This window comes from Saccostrea echinata, unplaced genomic scaffold, assembly GCF_033153115.1.
Source record: "Saccostrea echinata isolate AGI-Se365-2 ecotype Australia unplaced genomic scaffold, CSIRO_AGI_Sech_v1 ptg000022l, whole genome shotgun sequence".
NCBI lineage: Eukaryota > Metazoa > Mollusca > Bivalvia > Ostreida > Ostreidae > Saccostrea > Saccostrea echinata.
In genome coordinates this window covers 15,206,267-15,225,156 of record NW_026889771.1, presented here as the reverse complement: position 1 = coordinate 15,225,156, position 18,890 = coordinate 15,206,267, and the positions used below count along the sequence as shown (strand labels likewise).

General features: G+C 32.9%; 2 protein-coding genes across 4 annotated transcripts; one reads left to right on the top strand and one right to left on the bottom strand.

Annotated features, from left to right (window-relative positions):
- Window positions 1–1,348: 1,348 nt before the first annotated feature.
- LOC133190956 (proteasome subunit beta type-2-like) lies at window positions 1,349–7,243 on the bottom strand. The gene is made up of 6 exons (XM_061326633.1): window positions 7,085–7,243; window positions 6,799–6,921; window positions 3,610–3,680; window positions 2,322–2,484; window positions 2,002–2,051; window positions 1,349–1,583 (listed from the first exon to the last, which is right to left on the bottom strand). The coding sequence occupies exons 1-6, from the start codon at window positions 7,173–7,175 to the stop codon at window positions 1,455–1,457; spliced, it is 627 nt and encodes a 208-aa protein (XP_061182617.1). The 5' UTR covers window positions 7,176–7,243; the 3' UTR covers window positions 1,349–1,454.
- A 124-nt stretch (window positions 7,244–7,367) lies between these two features.
- Window positions 7,368–18,569, top strand: LOC133190520 (microtubule-associated protein RP/EB family member 1-like). Of its 3 annotated transcripts, none has more exons than XM_061326194.1 (8): window positions 7,368–7,477; window positions 13,042–13,175; window positions 13,395–13,433; window positions 15,029–15,135; window positions 15,657–15,873; window positions 16,080–16,207; window positions 16,561–16,707; window positions 17,629–18,569. In XM_061326194.1, the coding sequence occupies exons 2-8, from the start codon at window positions 13,055–13,057 to the stop codon at window positions 17,683–17,685; spliced, it is 816 nt and encodes a 271-aa protein (XP_061182178.1). In that variant the 5' UTR covers window positions 7,368–7,477; window positions 13,042–13,054; the 3' UTR covers window positions 17,686–18,569. The 3 variants fall into 3 exon arrangements, with proteins under 3 accessions (XP_061182178.1, XP_061182177.1, XP_061182179.1); XM_061326193.1 differs by lacking the exon at window positions 15,029–15,135 and adding an exon at window positions 14,303–14,409; XM_061326195.1 differs by lacking the exons at window positions 7,368–7,477; window positions 15,029–15,135 and adding exons at window positions 12,112–12,292; window positions 14,303–14,409 and having other exon boundaries at window positions 13,047–13,175.
- Window positions 18,570–18,890: the final 321 nt, after the last annotated feature.

The following is an 18,890-nucleotide window of genomic DNA, read 5'->3' as shown; positions in this document are numbered from 1 at the left end:
ATTATTGAATTTCTCACAAATAAAAAAATTACTGTATACCGGTAACATGTATAAACCCAGAGTCCCACAGATAAACTATAAACCCCACATCCTAGTTTGTTATGGGGGTGTCCATCCGTCCGTCCATTCTTCCGTTACCCTTTGGGGAACCCATCTCTCATCCACAACTCCTCTTATACCACTGAATAAAATTTAATGATACTTTCACAGAATCTTTGTTACATAGTGCCATTGTGAACTTCTTATTTACTTTTTGATTGGACACATATTTCAGGTTTCCAGTAGCAAAACCTAGACACTGCCATTCTTCATTAATATCGAGGGATACCCATCTCTTATCCGCAACTCCTCCCATAACACTGAATAAAATTTAATGATACTTTCACAGAATCTTTGTTACAGTGCCATTTTGCACTTCCTATTTGATCGGACATATATTTCGGGTTTCCAATAGCACAACATAGAACACTGCCATTTTTTCTATAATATTGAAGGGTACCCATCTCTTATCTGCAACTTATCCTATACCACTGAATAAAATTTAATGATACTTTCACAGAATCTTTGTTAGATAGTGCCATTGTGACCTCCTATTATACTTTTTGATCAGAAACATATTTTGGGTTTCCAATAACACCACATAGAACACTGCCATTCTCTCTATAATATTGAGGGGTACTCATCTCTTATCCGCAACTCCTCCTATACCACTGAATAAAATTTTATTATTTTACGTTTTTGATTAGATACTTATTTCGGATTTCCCAAAGCAAGACATGGACTTTGCCATTATAAACATATGGGAGGCAGGGGGTATCATTTTGTGAGCTCAGTGCTCATAGTTCCTCTAGTTTCTTCTATTTTTATTTTTTCTTAATAGAGCATTGACTGCAATGTTAAACACTGTGTACTTATAGTCAACTAAAAACAATGAAACCTAGCATTGCAGTTCTTATGAATGCAACCCATATCACAGTACTGTTTCATTTAGTCCAGGGCATTAGAATATTTTAAATAAGTTCCTTCTGAACTTCTTTACCCCAATAAAAAGATTTTGTCTCTTAAGAAAACATCATGACAGCATCTGGATTCAGTCATTTACTTATTAATCCTTTATCATGTTTACCTTACAATAGTACAGCAAAAACAGTCTAATCTGACACCTATGCAGTCCATTTCAATTTGAAATCTTTTATTTTCATTCCCATTTCACTATTTTCCACATTCTTTACACTGTGTAATCCAACACCCTGTCTATTCTGACACAAAATTTGTATCCCACTGCATGTTGGATTAGACAGGTTTCACTGTCGATACTTTCCATTTCAATGAGAAATAACTCAAGAAGTTTGTAAGATCATTTCATTGTTATAAGAAGACATATGTAGTAGACATGTGACAAAAATGATGAATGTCTAATGTGTAGCACTATTTAAATTCAATGAGTTTTTGCATTATAAAGATTCTACTGGTACAGTGGGGACGGATAACTGAGGTTTTATTGTTGGCAATTCATGTATTCCATCCTTGTCAACCATCCTTACTCTGAATGCCGGGAGATTAATGATAAATCTTCTTTTAATCTGAAAATAACAATTATTTATTTCAAATTATTTACCGGTAGGTAACCTGGAAGTAGTTTTATCTTCATTTTCAAGATTCTGCTGGCATTAGTTTTATCTCTATTATTTAGACTCAACTTCAGAATTATTTTTTTTCTTGGAAAAATAATCAATTCATGCATGCACAGTGCATCTCACTTTCTAAAGCATCTTTTATCTGAACCAATAATGAAATAATTTTTTTTTTATCAAATTGTAGAGTTCTTTAACTACTACCGATTCACAAATAAAACATTTCTACATAAGGATTAGCAAGTTCTTTCTGCAGAAATGTCATTAGTAGTTTTTACCTTTAAATAATTGTTCATTTCACTTCAATGTTCTTTTTGAGATTAATAAACAAAGAAAAGGGGAAAAGAAAAAGGAAATTGCAACTAACCTCTTCTATACACATTGTCAACAACTCAACTGCTCTGGGTCTTGTTATGTCTGCAAAATACGTTTATCATCAAAAACATTGAAATATAATAGAATACAAGATCAGTATGTTGTAAACAAAATGTTAAATTTCACTTTTAATGTGAACCAAGTCCAGTGCACAAAGTTTCTTGCATATTACACTTTAAAAAATCTTTTTAAAATGTACATTCCTCTGAAGACAGCCAAAAAAAAAAAAAAAAAAAAAAAAAGTCCCTGTCTTTCATCATATTGACTTGCAATCAGAAACAATAGAAAATAAGAAAAGTCTATGTGCTATACCTTCAGTGTAGAATCTGTCTAATATAGCAAGGGAGAAAAAGGCACCATAACCATGGGCAGCAAACGGACATTTATTCATTGAGGCTAAGTAGTCCATAAAGTATAAAGAGGGCCCCTCATTTTTGTCATATCCTGCCATCAACAGGTTGACCATGTATGGAGTCTACCGTAAAAGAAAAATCATATTTCAGAACAAGTTCATACATTATTTATAAATGTAAGTTATTGACAGAATATTGGGAAATATGCCCTCCCAAGGTCTTTGTGCAGTAAAGCAGACCAAGCATCTGCATAAAGATTTCCTGATATTCAGTTTATAATCTTTTTATTACATATTTTGATAGTACCATTACATTTTGAGTGGATCTTCTCTAAATTTCTTATCTTAAACATCCCTACAACATTAGTACATGTATGTGATATCATTAACAATGGAGAGACAGGAAAATATACTGTGACCTCACAAACACAAAAGTTATCCCCAAGAATTTACAGTATGGGCTGATAAAGCTATGTGTATATGCCTTGGAACTCTCTATACATTTTATTGAGAAATATATCAAAATGTGTAATAAGCTATTTCTGGCATACAGAATCTGCAAATGGCTGAATATATAACATAACCATTTACAGTTATATCTTGTATGTTACATAAGCATTTACTATGAGCATCTCTTATTTGAGAAAGTAAGTTCAACTTCCAGTAAGAAGAAAATGAAGTAAATTATGGTAAATACACTGGAATTTAACAAGCTATGCACATCAAAGCCATTTCAGTGATTCTTAAATTCTTTTTTAAGGTCAGACAACATGTTCCTCAATTCTCAATAATATATCATTTTTCCCCAAGACTTTGTGATTGAAGTATTGCTGGAAAGTGATTTTGTGTTAAATTTTCTTCACGAAAAATTGAGGTACATTACCAGGTCTTAGTGCCAGATTCCATAGGATGCTATTCCCAAATTATAATTCTATGGAAATCACTTGTACATGTATTGCTGATATTACAATATTTTTTTTAGACATGTTGAAAGCAGCTTAGAAATCAGAAGATAATAATTATAAAAATTTCTGGTATATTACAAACTTATACAAAGAAATGCAAAGACAAATATTCGAGGAACTTGTTGTCAGGCCTTCACTCTATTTGATAGTACACAAAATTACTTTTATTTCCTCTCCATAAAAAAAAGTTTATTTTACAGATGATAAGGGGAATATTAAGTTTCAGCTGAAAAGCGATTTTGTGTTAAAGGCAAGAATACATCAAATATTTTTTGTTTTATACCCGACTTCTTAGATAATCAGCCAAGTTTTTCCTCGTAAAGTTGGCAGCAGCTGCTGGTGATAAATCATACCCTGCAAAGAAAATTAACAACAATTATAAATGTGCATGTACAACTGATATTAATGATATCGAAATCAATAAAGCAAAAGTATTAAATTGTGATACTGATGCAATGTCCATAGCCATGGACTCTCATAAAGTTATAAAATATTTGGTAATACATATATTATATTAAGTTTGGCATAAAAATTAGAAAATATCTTAAAATGTGCCCTTTATAGTGAGCACTAGAATCTTTTTTCTGTGCTAGCCTAATCAGGCAAGTAAGGGCAACACTTTACTATCCTGAATCATTTCTTTACTAGCCCACTTGCACCCACCCCACCCAAAGTTTAAAAATTAAATGACTCTGTTTAATTTCAGTCCTTAGATTTATGTATTTCAGTCTCAACTTTTTTTTAAGCATTTCTGTCATTCTTTAGCCATTTCAACATGGCAATGATGAACCAAATCATGCATGATAGACATCTAGAGAAATCTACCAGGATATGAAAATCATCAAGAGAGTCTTAAATATGTAATGAAGAAAATTTGTTTCCAAACAAAATGTTTTTTAACATTTTTTATCAATACTGAGATGAGGAAAAAAACCAGAGGCCCATGGGCCACATCGCTCACTTGAGGACATTTGGTATGCAAAAGTACAAATCAGTTCAGTATTAAAAAGATTACCGGGAAGGTGAGGGGGGTGAATTTTAAACTACCTGATGATGCTTCCATGTCAATATAACAAATGGCTTTGTTGTACTTGAGAAGATTTTTAAACAATTTTCCCATATATTCCTTTGTAAAAATTTGATCCCCCATTGTGGGTCCTCCCTACCCCCAGGGGTCATGATTTGAACAAACTTGAATCTACACTACCTGAGGATGCTTCCATATAAATATGACTCATCAGGGCTTTGTTGTTCTTGAGAAGATTTTTAAAGGTTTTTCCTATATATTTCTATGTAAAACTTTGATCCTCTATTGTGGCCCTGCCCTACCCCCGGGGGTCATGATTTGAACAAACTCGAATCTACTCTACCTGAGGATGCTTCCATATAAATATGACTCATCAGGGCTTTGCTGTTCTTGAGAAGAAGATTTTTAAAGATTTTTTCTATATATTTCTATGTAAAACTTTGATCCCCCATTGTGGCCCCGTCCTACCCCCCGGGGGTCATGATTTGAACAAACTTGAATCTACTCTACCTGAGGATGCTTCCATATAAATATGACTCATCAGGGCTTTGCTGTTCTTGAGAAGAAGATTTTTAAAGATTTTTTCTATATATTTCTATGTAAAACTTTGATCCTCTATTGTGGCCCTGCCCTACCCCTGGGGGTCATGATTTGAACAAACTTGAATCTACACTACCTGAGGATGCTTCCACATGAGTTTCATCTTTCCTGGCCCTGTGGTTCTTGAGAAGAAGATTTTTAAAAGATGCTATTAATTTTTCACTAATTCTTTATTATCTCCCCTTTAAAGAGGGCGTGGCCCTTTATTTGAACAAACTTGAATCCCCTTCACCCAAGGATACTTTGTGGCAAGTTTGGTTGAAATTGGCCCAGTAGTTCTGGAGAAGAAGATGAAAATGTGAAAAGTTTACGACAACAATGCCAACGACAACAACAACAACGACAGACAACGGACAAATTTTGATCAGAAAAGCTCACTTGAGCATTTGCTCAGGTGAGCTAAAAAGAAGATATATGTCACTAAAAGTGCAACTGGTCTGATCTGGCTAGTGTCAATCTACATTTTACTAGCCCAATCAAATTTTTACTAGTGTTCGGGCATCAGGCAGGTCATTTTGGTGCATACTGCCTTTATGGTTGGCTTAAGTATTTAGCACTAAGTTGTTTAACATCTATCATAATTATTTTTATTTAAATATTTATTATTCCTATATAAACAGCTTAGAGGAGAATGCAGCAGACCAGACCATGACTCGAAGGTGGGCCCCACGAATCACTAGTCAGGTGCTCTACCAACTAAGCTATCTGACCACTGGTGATCAAATGTATACCTTTCTGACAGCCACAAACCTCCATTTTTAAAATTCTTAACCCTGGGAGACCCCAACCCAGGCTTTTCCCTGGTATATCTTTCACCTGTCACTTCCAGGGCATGGCAGGGCACCAAATGTAACCAGCAAGGGAAAAAATGTGACAGACCAATACGATTTACAGTCAACTCGTACCCAAACAGACTCGTACCCAAACCGAGTCATACCCAAGGAGTCAACTTGTACCCAAAACTGTTACATACATATACAGTGTTATACTATATACAAAGACATGTACTTAAGTTTATTTAGTATACACATGTACATAATTTGTCTGTGCTGTTGGTAATTGCATAAATCATGCTTGTTGTTTGTGATGCCTCAAAGGACCCTGATTTGGAAATAAAGAATCTATCTAGGCCTTATCTATATTATGCCAAGTTGAATTTTTCAAACAAATTTAATTTTATTGTCATTATTTTATAAAATATAAGTGTCGCCCGTGTGGCGCAGTGGTTAGAGCGTTCGCTCTAGAGTCGCGGCGTAAGGAGTTGATCCTTACGTCGAGGGTTCGAATCCCACTGTGGGACGTGGAGACCGGTCCTTCGAATGAGACTGAATAAACCGAGGTCCTGTGTCGCAGAAGGTGTTGGCACGAAAAAGATCCCTTTTTGCTCAATGGCACTGAGTGCCGAGTATAGGTCAAAATTTGTAGCTCTCCACCGGTAAGTGGTGGCGTCTCCATATGAATGAAAAATTCTCGAGAGGGACGTTAAACAATAAACAAACAAACAAAACAAAATAAAATATAAGTAGTGTAACCATTAACTAAACTGGAATGATAAATCAGATATCTTTCTGAAAATATATCAAAAAAAGAAATATTTTCATTATTTATTTTATGACTTCAGTTTTGGGTACGAGTTGACTCTTTGGGTACGACTCGGTTTGGGTACGAGTCGGAATGGGTACAAGTTGACTGGATACCACCAATACCTGGACTCAAACCCAGGCCCCCAAATTCACTAGTCAAGTTCTCTACCAACTGAGCTATCTGTCCAACAGTGATCAAACTGCCTGCCCTCCACACATACACACTCACTCAAAACTATATAAAATTGACAAGTAGGCATACCATTTCTCATTTTGTAGAGTTGAATATTCTTGGAGATAAATTCTGCAAATTGAACAGTGTCTCCTGATTCTCCACTCACCAGCATCAGAAGGTTGTCTGTCATTCTATGCATTTTGTCAGTGTCTAAAAAAGGTATAAAGATATTAAAAACGTGTCATTTTAAAATATTCATAAACTTTTTCTAGGTTTCTATGTAACCTTTTCTATGTTTCTACCCGATCAGCAGTGGAAACACAGAAACACAATTCGAAATAAATTCAAAATAACAACCCAACTATCGTTTTACCTTGCTTCATTGAAAGGATACTCCTTGCAGATGAAGTGTCTGAAGCCACAAGTACAAAGTCTTTCCCCTGAATACCTATCAAAAATTCCATGGTTCTTTTTTCTGTCTGAATGAAAAAGCAAATCTGACCAATGCGCTTCCGGTGACATAAATTGGAGTTACCTACCCTTTGTCCTTTAGAAATTTATTATTAGCTATTAATATTAAAAAATGTTTATCACAGCGAAGTGTGTCAAAAAAGATCGAAAGAACATTAAGTTTATAGTTTTTGTTAATATTATTTATGACCTACGGAAACACCCGAAAATTTCCGAGCTACGAATTGCGCCGGGCGACTAACAGACAGACATTGTTTCAGAAGACAGGAATTTTGCGTTTTTAAGTGAGAGAAAGGTAAGATATGATAGTTCTTTTATTTCTGTGGATATATGAACATTGACCACAGGTTTGTAGCCACGGATTTACTCAAAAACGATGACAGAACAGCCAATTTGTTATTTTCATTCAAACTTGTTGTCCCGAATAATCTCTGACTTTCTTAAACGTTAAAACATGTTTCCTGTGATGTAAACCACTTTAGGACGATTTAAATTTGAACGATTTCTATTGTCAATACTGCATCTGTTTGTATATTTGTATTGTGTATTTACTTGTAGCATAATTTTATTATAAAGTGAGAACTTTAACTTCAACATCATGAAATTTGCTATCACTACTGTTAACATTATCTGTGTCTTACATGCCTTTTACCACAGTAGGGATACATCAGATTCAGTATACACGCATTGTGACAGAAAGAGTAGACCTGCTCCATATCTAATTTGGGGAATCTAAATATATCCATATTCATGAATGATTTGTAAATTAAATGATTAATGAACATCCATTATAAAAAAAAAAATGAAAAGATCTCAGAAATGTTTTAAGGAGTTATTGTCACCTTTAAAAGAAGTTTTCTCAGTTTAAAGTACATGTATTTAGCATTACATGACTGTTAAAAGCTAAGGGTTACACAGACTGGGATGAAACAGGGCTCTTGATTCTCTCTATAGATAGTTTTCAATTGACACGATTTTACAAGAGTTATTTCCCATTGGTCGCCTTATTGGAGGTATACAAGCCCAAATACTTTCTATTTCCATTACTGGAACTCTTCAAATTAGAGGCGCGTTTGGTCGTCTGACTGGGACAACAATGACATAGTGGAGAATACAAAACATGCCGATCTCAATCCAAATTTGAATGTTTAATGAATTTGTCATTCCAGTTAGAATATAAGAACTAATAGGCATATGTGAGATCGCGAAAGCCCAGAATTTATCATCCATTGATAAACATTATGACGTTTCCGAGGCATATACATTGTATTTAGAGACGAACCGTCAACACTGAGTCTTGTCAACAACTTCCTATGGTGAAAAAATTGACGTTGTTGTTTCTACTTCTTATGCATGTTAAGTCCACAACAATACAGTGTCTCATTTGCATGTTTGTTACGCGTTTTTTCATCAACATTCAACATACTGTTTACATGTTGTTACGATTGTCCCCGAAATCCTGTGAGATTTGTACATTTTCCGACTTTTTCACAAAAGAACGCACTAAGAACTATAACTCTTCCATGGTGGAAATAGAACGTATTCCTTCATTATTCAGCCAATTTAAACTTGTCATACTGGCCAATTGGGTGAAGATAACACAATTTTTCTTATGTATTTATGTTAACACAAACTTCCTTTAATTTGTAATTTTAGTACTTTAAAGATTTTTGTTCTTGTACTTCTGCTATACAAGTTTAAAATTGCATGGTTGCTCAAAGGGGAAAATTCACTCGTTGGACCTCCAATATGGCGGCCAATGGGAAATAACTCTTGCTAAATTCAGGCCTGTCTAAAGCTATCTATTTGAGGCCATTCAAAGGCCCAATTCCCAATTCAAAAAAAAAAGGTACCTTTTTCCCCAATTGAATGTGTTAATTTTCCTGATTCTCGCTGCTACCAAAAGTTAAAGAACATATAGTAAGTAACGTAATTACTTAACTTGTTGTTCATATTCCTCTATATTGAAAAAGAGAAATTTAGTTGATAACAACCACCAGAAACCCAATATGTAATGATTTTAATGTACCGTAAAGTCGCTTGTATTGGCCACACTTTTTTCTTCAGAAAATTGTATGAAATTGGGGATGCGCTTAATACATCGGAACAAAATACAACCCCCTTTTTTCCAGGTCACTTTCCCAGTGCCAAGGACCATTTTCCCAATCCATTTGAATTGATTACTCTTTGTAACCAATTACATCAAAGTTTATTACTATTACTCTAATTTCAGAGTCATTTACGTCAGCCCTACCTGTTGTAGTCATATACATCTACCCTACCTGTTGAAAAAAAAAAAAGTTAATCGTTTCGTAGATAAAACCATAATGAAAAATGATCTTTGTTTTTGTTTTATTTTCATTGCCTATTCCGCCATTTTGAACTACCGTCGCTTATATCATATACAAGAACTGCATGTCGCTTAAGACATAGATATATTAATACCTATAAATGAGTCAACAACTATGATCTTTGTGATATATATTCTGAATTATCCTTAATTCTGTATATTATTTTTATTTTTTTTAAATTTCAGATATGCAATTAGAGTTGCAAATCGTTAGGGATTCTATTGTCTCGTCATTGCTATATATAACTTCAGTCTATGTTGTCACGTAGGACATGACCATTGTTTATTTAACAATTATCACCTCAACACCTTCAATGAAATCAACGCGTTTTTTAAAAGAACTTTTAAACATATTTCAGTCAGAAGCACATATAAAAACGTATTTGTAGAATACAATCAAGCACATTCAAGAAAATGTTCATAAGACATAAACATTAAAATGCTCATTTAGCACGTCATCATGGTCAAAGCACTGATTGTTCATTGCACTAGTTAACTAAAATAATTATCGATGGATACCAAGAACTGTTTAATTACCCGAAGCCAAACCTTTGACATTAATATCGCTTGGGTATGATTTTTGTTTACGTAAATACTGACACACGCATGTTATGCATTATACCGGTAAGCATAACTTCATAACATGCATCGAATTAATTTGAAAAGAAAATAATCAGGTATTTCTTTTATTATCTCTGGTTAGATAATTATTAAAAAGATTAATTTTACTTGTAATGCCATTGATAATCTGAATCGGTGTATCGTAAGACAGGTAATATGATTCAAATACCAGGGTTGGACACTAACATTTTTAGGCTTTAGTCCAGACAGACTAGCGCTTCTTTACTGGTGTTTTTTTGAGTCTGTCAAAAAAAAAAAAACATAAATGTTTTGTAAGGATAAATGTACAATGTATTTTTTATAACTTTTTTTTTAGAAATAAGCAAAGCATTTACGTTAAGTGTTTTATTCCACAGATTCGTTGAAATCTCATGATCAGCAAGTACCATTGCATTCCTGATCTTGTTCTTTTTTCTGTAGACTATACATTATATTCAAAACGTCCCAACATCTTCCTTTTATGCATCATACTAAATCATGATCACTAAAACATTTTACTTCATGTCATTAAGTGCTGGATTGACTTGAAATTGCTTAACTACCTGCCAAGAAGCTAGAAAGCTAAATTACATGCAGGGATTTCTTGTAGAGAATCAGACATTGGTATTATATTCATATTGTTTTCCAGAAATTTTTCTTGGTCCGTTCAGACTAAAAAGCCACAGATTTTTAAAGTCAGAATTTAAAACTATTAGTCTGAGACTAATGTTAGTGTCAAACCCTGAACATCAATGATTATAAGTAACATATTTTGAATTACATGTTACTCTAAAAAGTATAAATTTCTTGTTAAAAAATCTTTCCAAATCAAAAAACAAAATTATTATGGTAGATGTGGAATTTTTTTGTGTACGCTGCTTATGGAAATACTTGGCTTAGACTTTGTTTCCACAATGCCAACAACATTTATGTTTTCCCAATTAAGGTAAACAACAAATATAGATGCAGAGAGGTTTTCTTGAATAATTGTATAGATAACCTCCACACTTTAATTTCTGTTGTTTAGAGTTTATGCATTTTATGCAAAGCAAAATAGGAACATAATGATAAAGGTGGTGCATATATTTAAAAAAAAAAAAAAGATGTATAGATTGTATAAAGTTTGAGTAGTAGTACTAGTACATATTATATTTTGTAAATTCTTGGAACATTACAATGTATTTGTTTTCCAGAGAGATCATGCACTTGTGCAATAAAAAATTGTAGCCATTGCTGATGCACATAGTCATACATTTTACAAAACTAACCATTGTTTATGCTTTGAAAACCAAGGGTCATTATACCCTTTGAAATTAATTTTGGGAGTCTCAGAGAATTTTAGAGGGCCAAAGTGCATTCTGATTATGATTTTGGTAGTTGTGGTTCTTGGGTCATAATTTTAATATTTAAAAAATAAGGTAAGTAAAGAAATAATTGTGTCTGTTGTTTTATTTATATATTTTACCAATTCCGCCATCTTGCATTTGTCAGAAGATGTGATGTTTTCTTGCAAAGCTGATTTCTGAAAGTTGTTTGAGCCTTGTTTGTTGTTTGCAAAACTGTAAATCATAGACCTGAGTTTTGCTAACTTTTTTCACTTAGTACAATCTCCAGCCTTTTTGACAAATTCAAACTCAAATAAATATGCCAAAAGTTTTCATAGGTTGTGTATTATATTTTTTAAGGGTCATTTTGACACAGAGGTTTTCTTTTTCTTTTATATTTTATGTGTATTTGACACACATTTATGCATTAAAGTAAACACTGCTAGCTTCCATTAAAATAGAGATGGATAGTCTACTAATGGTTTGCCAATACCTGGTATTTCCAATTTCTCTTTAAAAAAAATTTTAAATGAAAATATGTATACAAATGACATAAATATTAAATACATTCCTCACCTTTATCTTATCTACTAGGTCAATAAGACCATGCAATCATCTTATCACATAAAAATTGGGATGGGGGAGGACTGATTTTGTTTTGTAAGAAATATGTCCTACTACCATAGTGGAGTAGATCCTGTGGCTAGATACAAAGAAAAAGAGCAACAAATTAGGCAAAGACAATTAGAAAGAAGCAACAACCGTGCTACACAGTTATGGAGAAAAGCTCGCTCTCATGTTTTAAGGGAACAGGATTTGAGGGAGAGAATGCTTGGTTAGTATGCTCCATATTTGTGCTGTATAATGAAGAGATTTCAGTAGGTGAATTAGTAGGGGGTAAGATTATGGAATCATTTTTGTCCTGTATTGCTGAATGTGTTTACTGCTTCTATTCATGGCTGATTTGGTCAGGTGGTTGGAGGGAAATCTAATTCTTAATTTCTTCAAGATTTTTCTAGAGTTACAAGACTACTGGTAGTGTCACATTGTGTCTTAGTTGGTAGATATCTTAAATGGATTGATATTTTACAGGATTTTCTTTATAGATTTGAAAAGTATTTACGTCTCCACAGAAATTTTAGTGCTTGACTACTATGACTAGTCATTGGGATATTGCATTCCACATGTACATAAGTCTGATATAAATTCCTATTTCACTTAAAGAAAAAAAGATCAAGAGCATTGTTGCTTTAAAATGAGAGAAAAAAAAATCACTTCCATCTGCATAGATCTTGTATTTTTCATCTCTGAAGTGTGCTTTGTAAGTTGTATACAAAACAAAATAGATCAATTTAGTATGTATACAAAAGACATGCTCGTTTTATATATAAGCATATTTCAAAGTAGTCCAAATGCTTGGAAAGTTCAAATGAAAGGAAATTTTATTTTGATTTTTTTTAAAAATTATCTGCTGAATGATAATCTATACTTTGTTTCTTAATTAGGAAATTACCAATCTCATTGACATGTTATTTGTTGAGACAATGTTGAAGCAGCTGTAATGCTTGTGTGTTTTCTTTGCAGAACAGACCGCTCCATGGCTGTGAATGTGTATAGCACCAATAACCAGGCAGACAATCTTAGTCGCCATGATATTCTGGCCTGGGTCAACGACAGCATCCACACAAGTTACGGCAAAATCGAGGAACTTTGTTCAGGTCAGTGTGGGCAACTATACGTGGTGTTTACCCATATTGTTAAAAAAAAAAATAAAAATAAGAACATGATATATCAAAATAGGAACATGACAGATCAAAATAGGTAAAATATTGACCACAGATGTGTTAATTTATTTGGTGTTGAATATAAAATTACAATGCATATTTGTTCAAGTGAAGTTCACTTTTTTCATTACAATGCATTTTTCTGTTAAACAGGGGCTGCCTACTGCCAGTTTATGGATATGTTATTTCCTGGTTTGTATTTTCTACTTTATTTATAGAACTTAATATCATCTAAATAGGGAAATAAATTACATTGTTTGTTTTAGTCAACAATTTTTAAAACATTAATGCACAATATACTTGAAAAATATCTTTTATAGGTTTTCTTTTTGGTTAAAGTTTTCTGTAAACTAATAATAGAGTAGATAAATATGTTGTGATTTTTTTTTTATCTATGTGTCTCAAGTGATAAGTATTTATATATCTTTGATTACATGTTTATCATACATGAAAATATGTGCACATGTCCAAATGGTACAATGTTCATGAAATGTATTGCTGATGGCAGTTTAAATACACATCAGACCAATTGTTCTACATCAGACAGCTGCTTTTTTAATTCAAATTCTGGCCACAGCATTGCTACATAGCTTCAAAAGTTCCTTAAACATGTATTGGTGTATAAAAAGCACATACAGTACATCTCTATTTTCATCATTGGCTTAGGAAAAAAAAATTAACATATTTTCATTACATTTTTTTGCCTTTAATATTTTGGATCCAGCAGATTTAAATACTTTTGCTTTTCCTCTAATTTACAAACAAGTTTTCAAATGCTTAATGTACACTTCTCAGTAATTTTTTAAGTTGACATAATTTTTTTTTTTCAACCACTGAAAGTATCACTCTTAATTGAATGAACTCTTTTGATAAAAAAACAAAGCTACCACAAACCTGAAACCAACCAGCTCCATTTTCTTTATTTAGAGGGTAGCATGTATGAGTCCTCCATTTCATTTTGTATGGTAATGAGTGATGTTGTGTCCTTGTGGTGACATTTTACCTGTGTACTATCAAATTCAATAATGTTTTGGTTTATATATTTATGTGTGATATTTCAGGCTCCCTTCCTATCAAAAAAGTTAAATTCAACACAAAATTAGAACACGAATACATCCAGAACTACAAGCTCCTACAAAATTCATTCAAAAAAACAAGTGTCGACAAGGTGAGAGGGGAAAGGCTGAGGAACAAGGAGGGATCTGTCTTCTTTTCCAGAACTCTATTTGGATCAAAATTTCTGCTGCTTTTCTTTTTAACATTTCTAAAATCAGTATACTATTCTAAGGCCATATCCTTTTCGGCATGTCATACAATTAACAAGTATGAATGAGTTTTTGAGACATAAATGTATAATGTATTATTCAAGTTTTGGTGATTCAACTTCTGGAAAGGTTAGACAAAGATCCTTTTTACACCTGGTTCCATCTGTTACAGATGACCAAATCGATGAACACGAAGGGGAACCTAACACCTTGGCTACTTATGCATGTCCTGCTTATATAGCGACTTTCGCTGAATAAAATGTTCAGTTACAGGTCACATATAGCACAGATGCAGGCAGAACTTGACAGTTAAACCCTAGCATGGTATTGTGTCCTTTAATTAATTTGCATGTTGGGAATTTGGGAACAGTGGAGGAAAAGGATGAACATGTGTGTGTTGGACTGTCAAGAATTCTTATTGCATCTTGCCATACCGAAGCATGCTCGACTAACAGTATTCCTGGTGCTATGAATAATTCCCTCTTTTTTTCCATCTGCTGTATACTTTTCTGTATATTTCAGGTTCTATACAGATAAAAAAAATTAAATTCAATACAAAGTTAGAACATGAATATATTCAGAACTACAAAATTCTACAATCCTCATTTGGAAAATTAGGGGTTGATAAGGTAAGTGGTGGTGCTGTTTCTGTAAACTGTACGCCATACCTTATAAGGTACCAATTATTATTTCAAACCTTTATTCATCTACTTTAATCTTTCTTACTTTTTTTTATTATTATTTTTTATTATGTTTTGTATGATACTGCAACTTATACAAGTATATGGTCTTAATATTTTTTTTTATTTGTATGATACAGATTTTTGTAATTTTGATAATGAAGATGTTTTTTTGGGGGGAGGGGGGGGATGGAGTTACTAATTGATTTGATTTAAATAGTAGTTCCTATCCACAGGCTAACAAAATTTATTGTTTTGTTTGTATTCTAACAAAAAGGAATTTTTAATAATTTGAAAATGGTGGTGGTGATGGAAAAGATAAATGGGAAAAGGCCATGTTTTGACTGTTCTTTTCATATTAATTTTCAGTTTTATAAATTCTATAACATTGACAAAAAAACATTTTTTCTATAACTGTCCGTTATTAAATCTTTTTAAAGCTTTTATTAATTTGAGGAAATATTTTCAAGGTGATTCCTGTTGAAAGACTCGTTAAAGGAAGGTTCCAAGATAACTTTGAATTTGTTCAGTGGTTTAAACGCTTTTTTGATGCCAATTTCAATGGTGACACAGAGTACGATCCGGTGATGGCCCGAGGTGGGGAAGTGGTGGGAAATGTGGGTAAACCAGGAGGGGTCAAATCTCCTGCAGCGGCAAAAACTGGTATCTCCAGGGGACCGGCTAGAGGTGAGATTTACAAGGGGGAACATTAGTCGTAAGAAATTGTAGGACATTAGTTTGTTTCATTAAAGCTATATGTGTCTCTCCAAAAAGTTTGAACATAGGAATGACAGAGAAAAAAAGTTTCATGAATGATTCTTTGTATTATCTGATGTTCATTAAAGTCATGAATATTATAGAGTCTTGTCATAATTTTGATTTCCATTTTTCAGCTCCAGCAAAGACAACCACAAAGAACACCTCTGCTATAAGTAAACCTGTAGCAAATGTTAAAGCAACAGTTAACAGCAGTCATGGAGGAGGGGATAATAGTGCTAAAATAGCTGAATTAACACAACAGGTACTTAACCAAATATTCATGTCTGTAATGATATTGATGCAGCAGTGTCTTCGTGGCAGTAGAACTATCAAATATGACAAATTGAAACGTTTGGTCTCTGTGTAATTTTTATTGAATGACATTATAAACCACCTTGTATGGTTTCTCAATTCTATTTTAAAAATGTGTGCACGTTTCCAAATGTTTTAATTAAGCATTCTGTTTATAAGGTAAAGCTGACATTAGGGGAAAAAAAAAAAGATTTTACAAAAATTCCTTTCACTGCTTAAAATTTAAAGGCTTTTAGGTAAGATTGATTAAATTTATTTCTTCTTTGCAGTGATTCTTGCGTATGTACATTGTGTATGTTTCAGATCAATGAACTGAGGTTAACAGTAGAAGGATTAGAAAAGGAAAGAGATTTTTATTTTGGAAAACTCCGAGATATTGAGGTCACATGCCAAGAGAATGAGGATAATGAAGTTGTCAAGTCAATCATGGATGTCCTTTATGCAACAGAGGTATGTTTGTTCTGTAAAAGTTTAACACTGGCTGTGAAAGCTTGAAACAAATGGTGTAACGAGAATTTTATATCTAACATCAAATCACAGTGTCATTGGCTACAATGGACTTCAAAAGGAAAATTCTGAAACAATCAAATAATGTTATATTTCAGAGTCAACAAAATGTACCAGTGGCAAGTTTTTTTTTTTTTTTGGTTTCCAAATATTTTAATTGATATTGAGGGTTATACTTAAACAGTATAACAGAGAAGCTAAATTTTTATGAAAGGATAATGATAAATGGTTAATTGTTTTGATTGTTTGGCTAGTTGTCACATTTCAAAAAAGCCCTCATATTGACGAGTGCTGCCTTCTTACGTTTGGCAAACTATATTGTAATAAGAGAATTACATATTTTGATCATTTCAATTCACATTTTCATTATTCGATTTCACATGATCCAAGGCATAACAAAGAGCAGAGCACATATTGCTTCCTGTAAAATCCACACTTTTATATAGAAAAACATTTGTTGCTGCATTATATATACATACATGTACACCACCTATGCCTATATGCAGTTGTGAGTTATTGGTCCCCTTCTGCACAAAATTTGCAATGCAATTGAGTCAGCTGACATTTTTTTGTTATGAACATATCCAGATACATGTAATGTAAATTTTCCTTCCCAAAAGGCATACATGTAGAAAATCCTCTCGCTTTCTATTTTCCAGCTGCTTTTCAGGTTATTTTTGTGTAAATTATGTTTACTTATTTGCATGTCATGTTTGAACAGAAAAGTATAAGGTTATTGCATGTACATAAAAGAAATTGGTAAAACTGACAATGAAGACACTTGGTAATAGGGTATCACTGTAAAATATTGGAGAAATCTGCACTGCTTTGCAGTATCTGTTTACAGCATTGTTTGAATTACAGGAGGGATTTGCACCCCCCGAGGAGGATGGTAATGTAGAAGAGGAAGAAGAATACTGAAGATACAAACCACACCCACTTAGTGCTAAATAAACAATGGATTTTTGGCTCAACCGGTTGCTTACAATTAAAGCTGACATGGATTCTGTTTATTACAAGAAGCTTACACCTTACCGAAAAAAGTTCAATTACTTCACGTTCTTCAGGAGGATTTGGAAGGAGGAGCTGTGTCATATACAGTAAAAGTGCTACAAAAAAAGAGTTCTTTGAATTTCAAAGGCCATCTTTTTTTTCTGTTGTATAAACACAGTGTATATATAAATGTGAAATATATTTATGAATGTGATAATAATATTGGTATAAATTTTGACCATGCTGTATTATTTCTATTTTTTTTACCTTTGAGTGTAATGTAGTCTCATTGTGAACAGAATATTATTTGAACATACCATGTAACATTAACATTAACACATAGTTTTGATATTTTTCCTTTGCTGCACATCTTTATTTATTTATAATATCATTAAAAATAAATTTTTAGGGATAAACTAAAAGTTTTTTTTTTTTTCGTTCTCGCTGTGCTGTATATATGTTTGCTCAATCAGGTTATATTTTTTTTTGTCTTCCCTTTTTTTCATGTGTTTAAATTATTGATTTTATTTTCCAGTTTGCAGGCAGTGTTTTTATTTATGACATACATGGATTAATGATACTGCTGAATAAGAAATAATACAATAAAAAGAAAAATAAAGATACAGGCAAAATTATAGGATTAAAAAGGATACATTTTTAAATTGAGGGAGGGTTCAAATCAAAGGTGTATTCAGCTATAAAGTGGAGGAAAATATATGAAGATGTGATAAAATTTATATTGTATTTCACACCAAATGCATGAATCAAACTATGTTGAACAATGAATTATGTTTATTAAAGCTGAAAAGATGGATGTTTTTAATTTTAATTATGGCTACAAAGAAATGTTCTGGAATGTATATAACTGTAATTTACTCTGTCACAAAATCCATGTTTATTTGATGGAACTTTGTCTATTACTAGGTAAAGTCAGAAAGAGGATCCTTTTCTATTTATTCAGTTACTTGTAAAGTGAACAGGTTCCTGACTTTTAGATTTATTTAGTTTAACTGTTCAATACTGCAGCCCTTGTTTCTAAAATGGAAAATTTTCCCTCTGGCTCTAAGTTGCATTGAAGATGGATCTTTTGATGCACACTGTTGTTGGAATGAAAGGACATAAAAGGCAAGGGG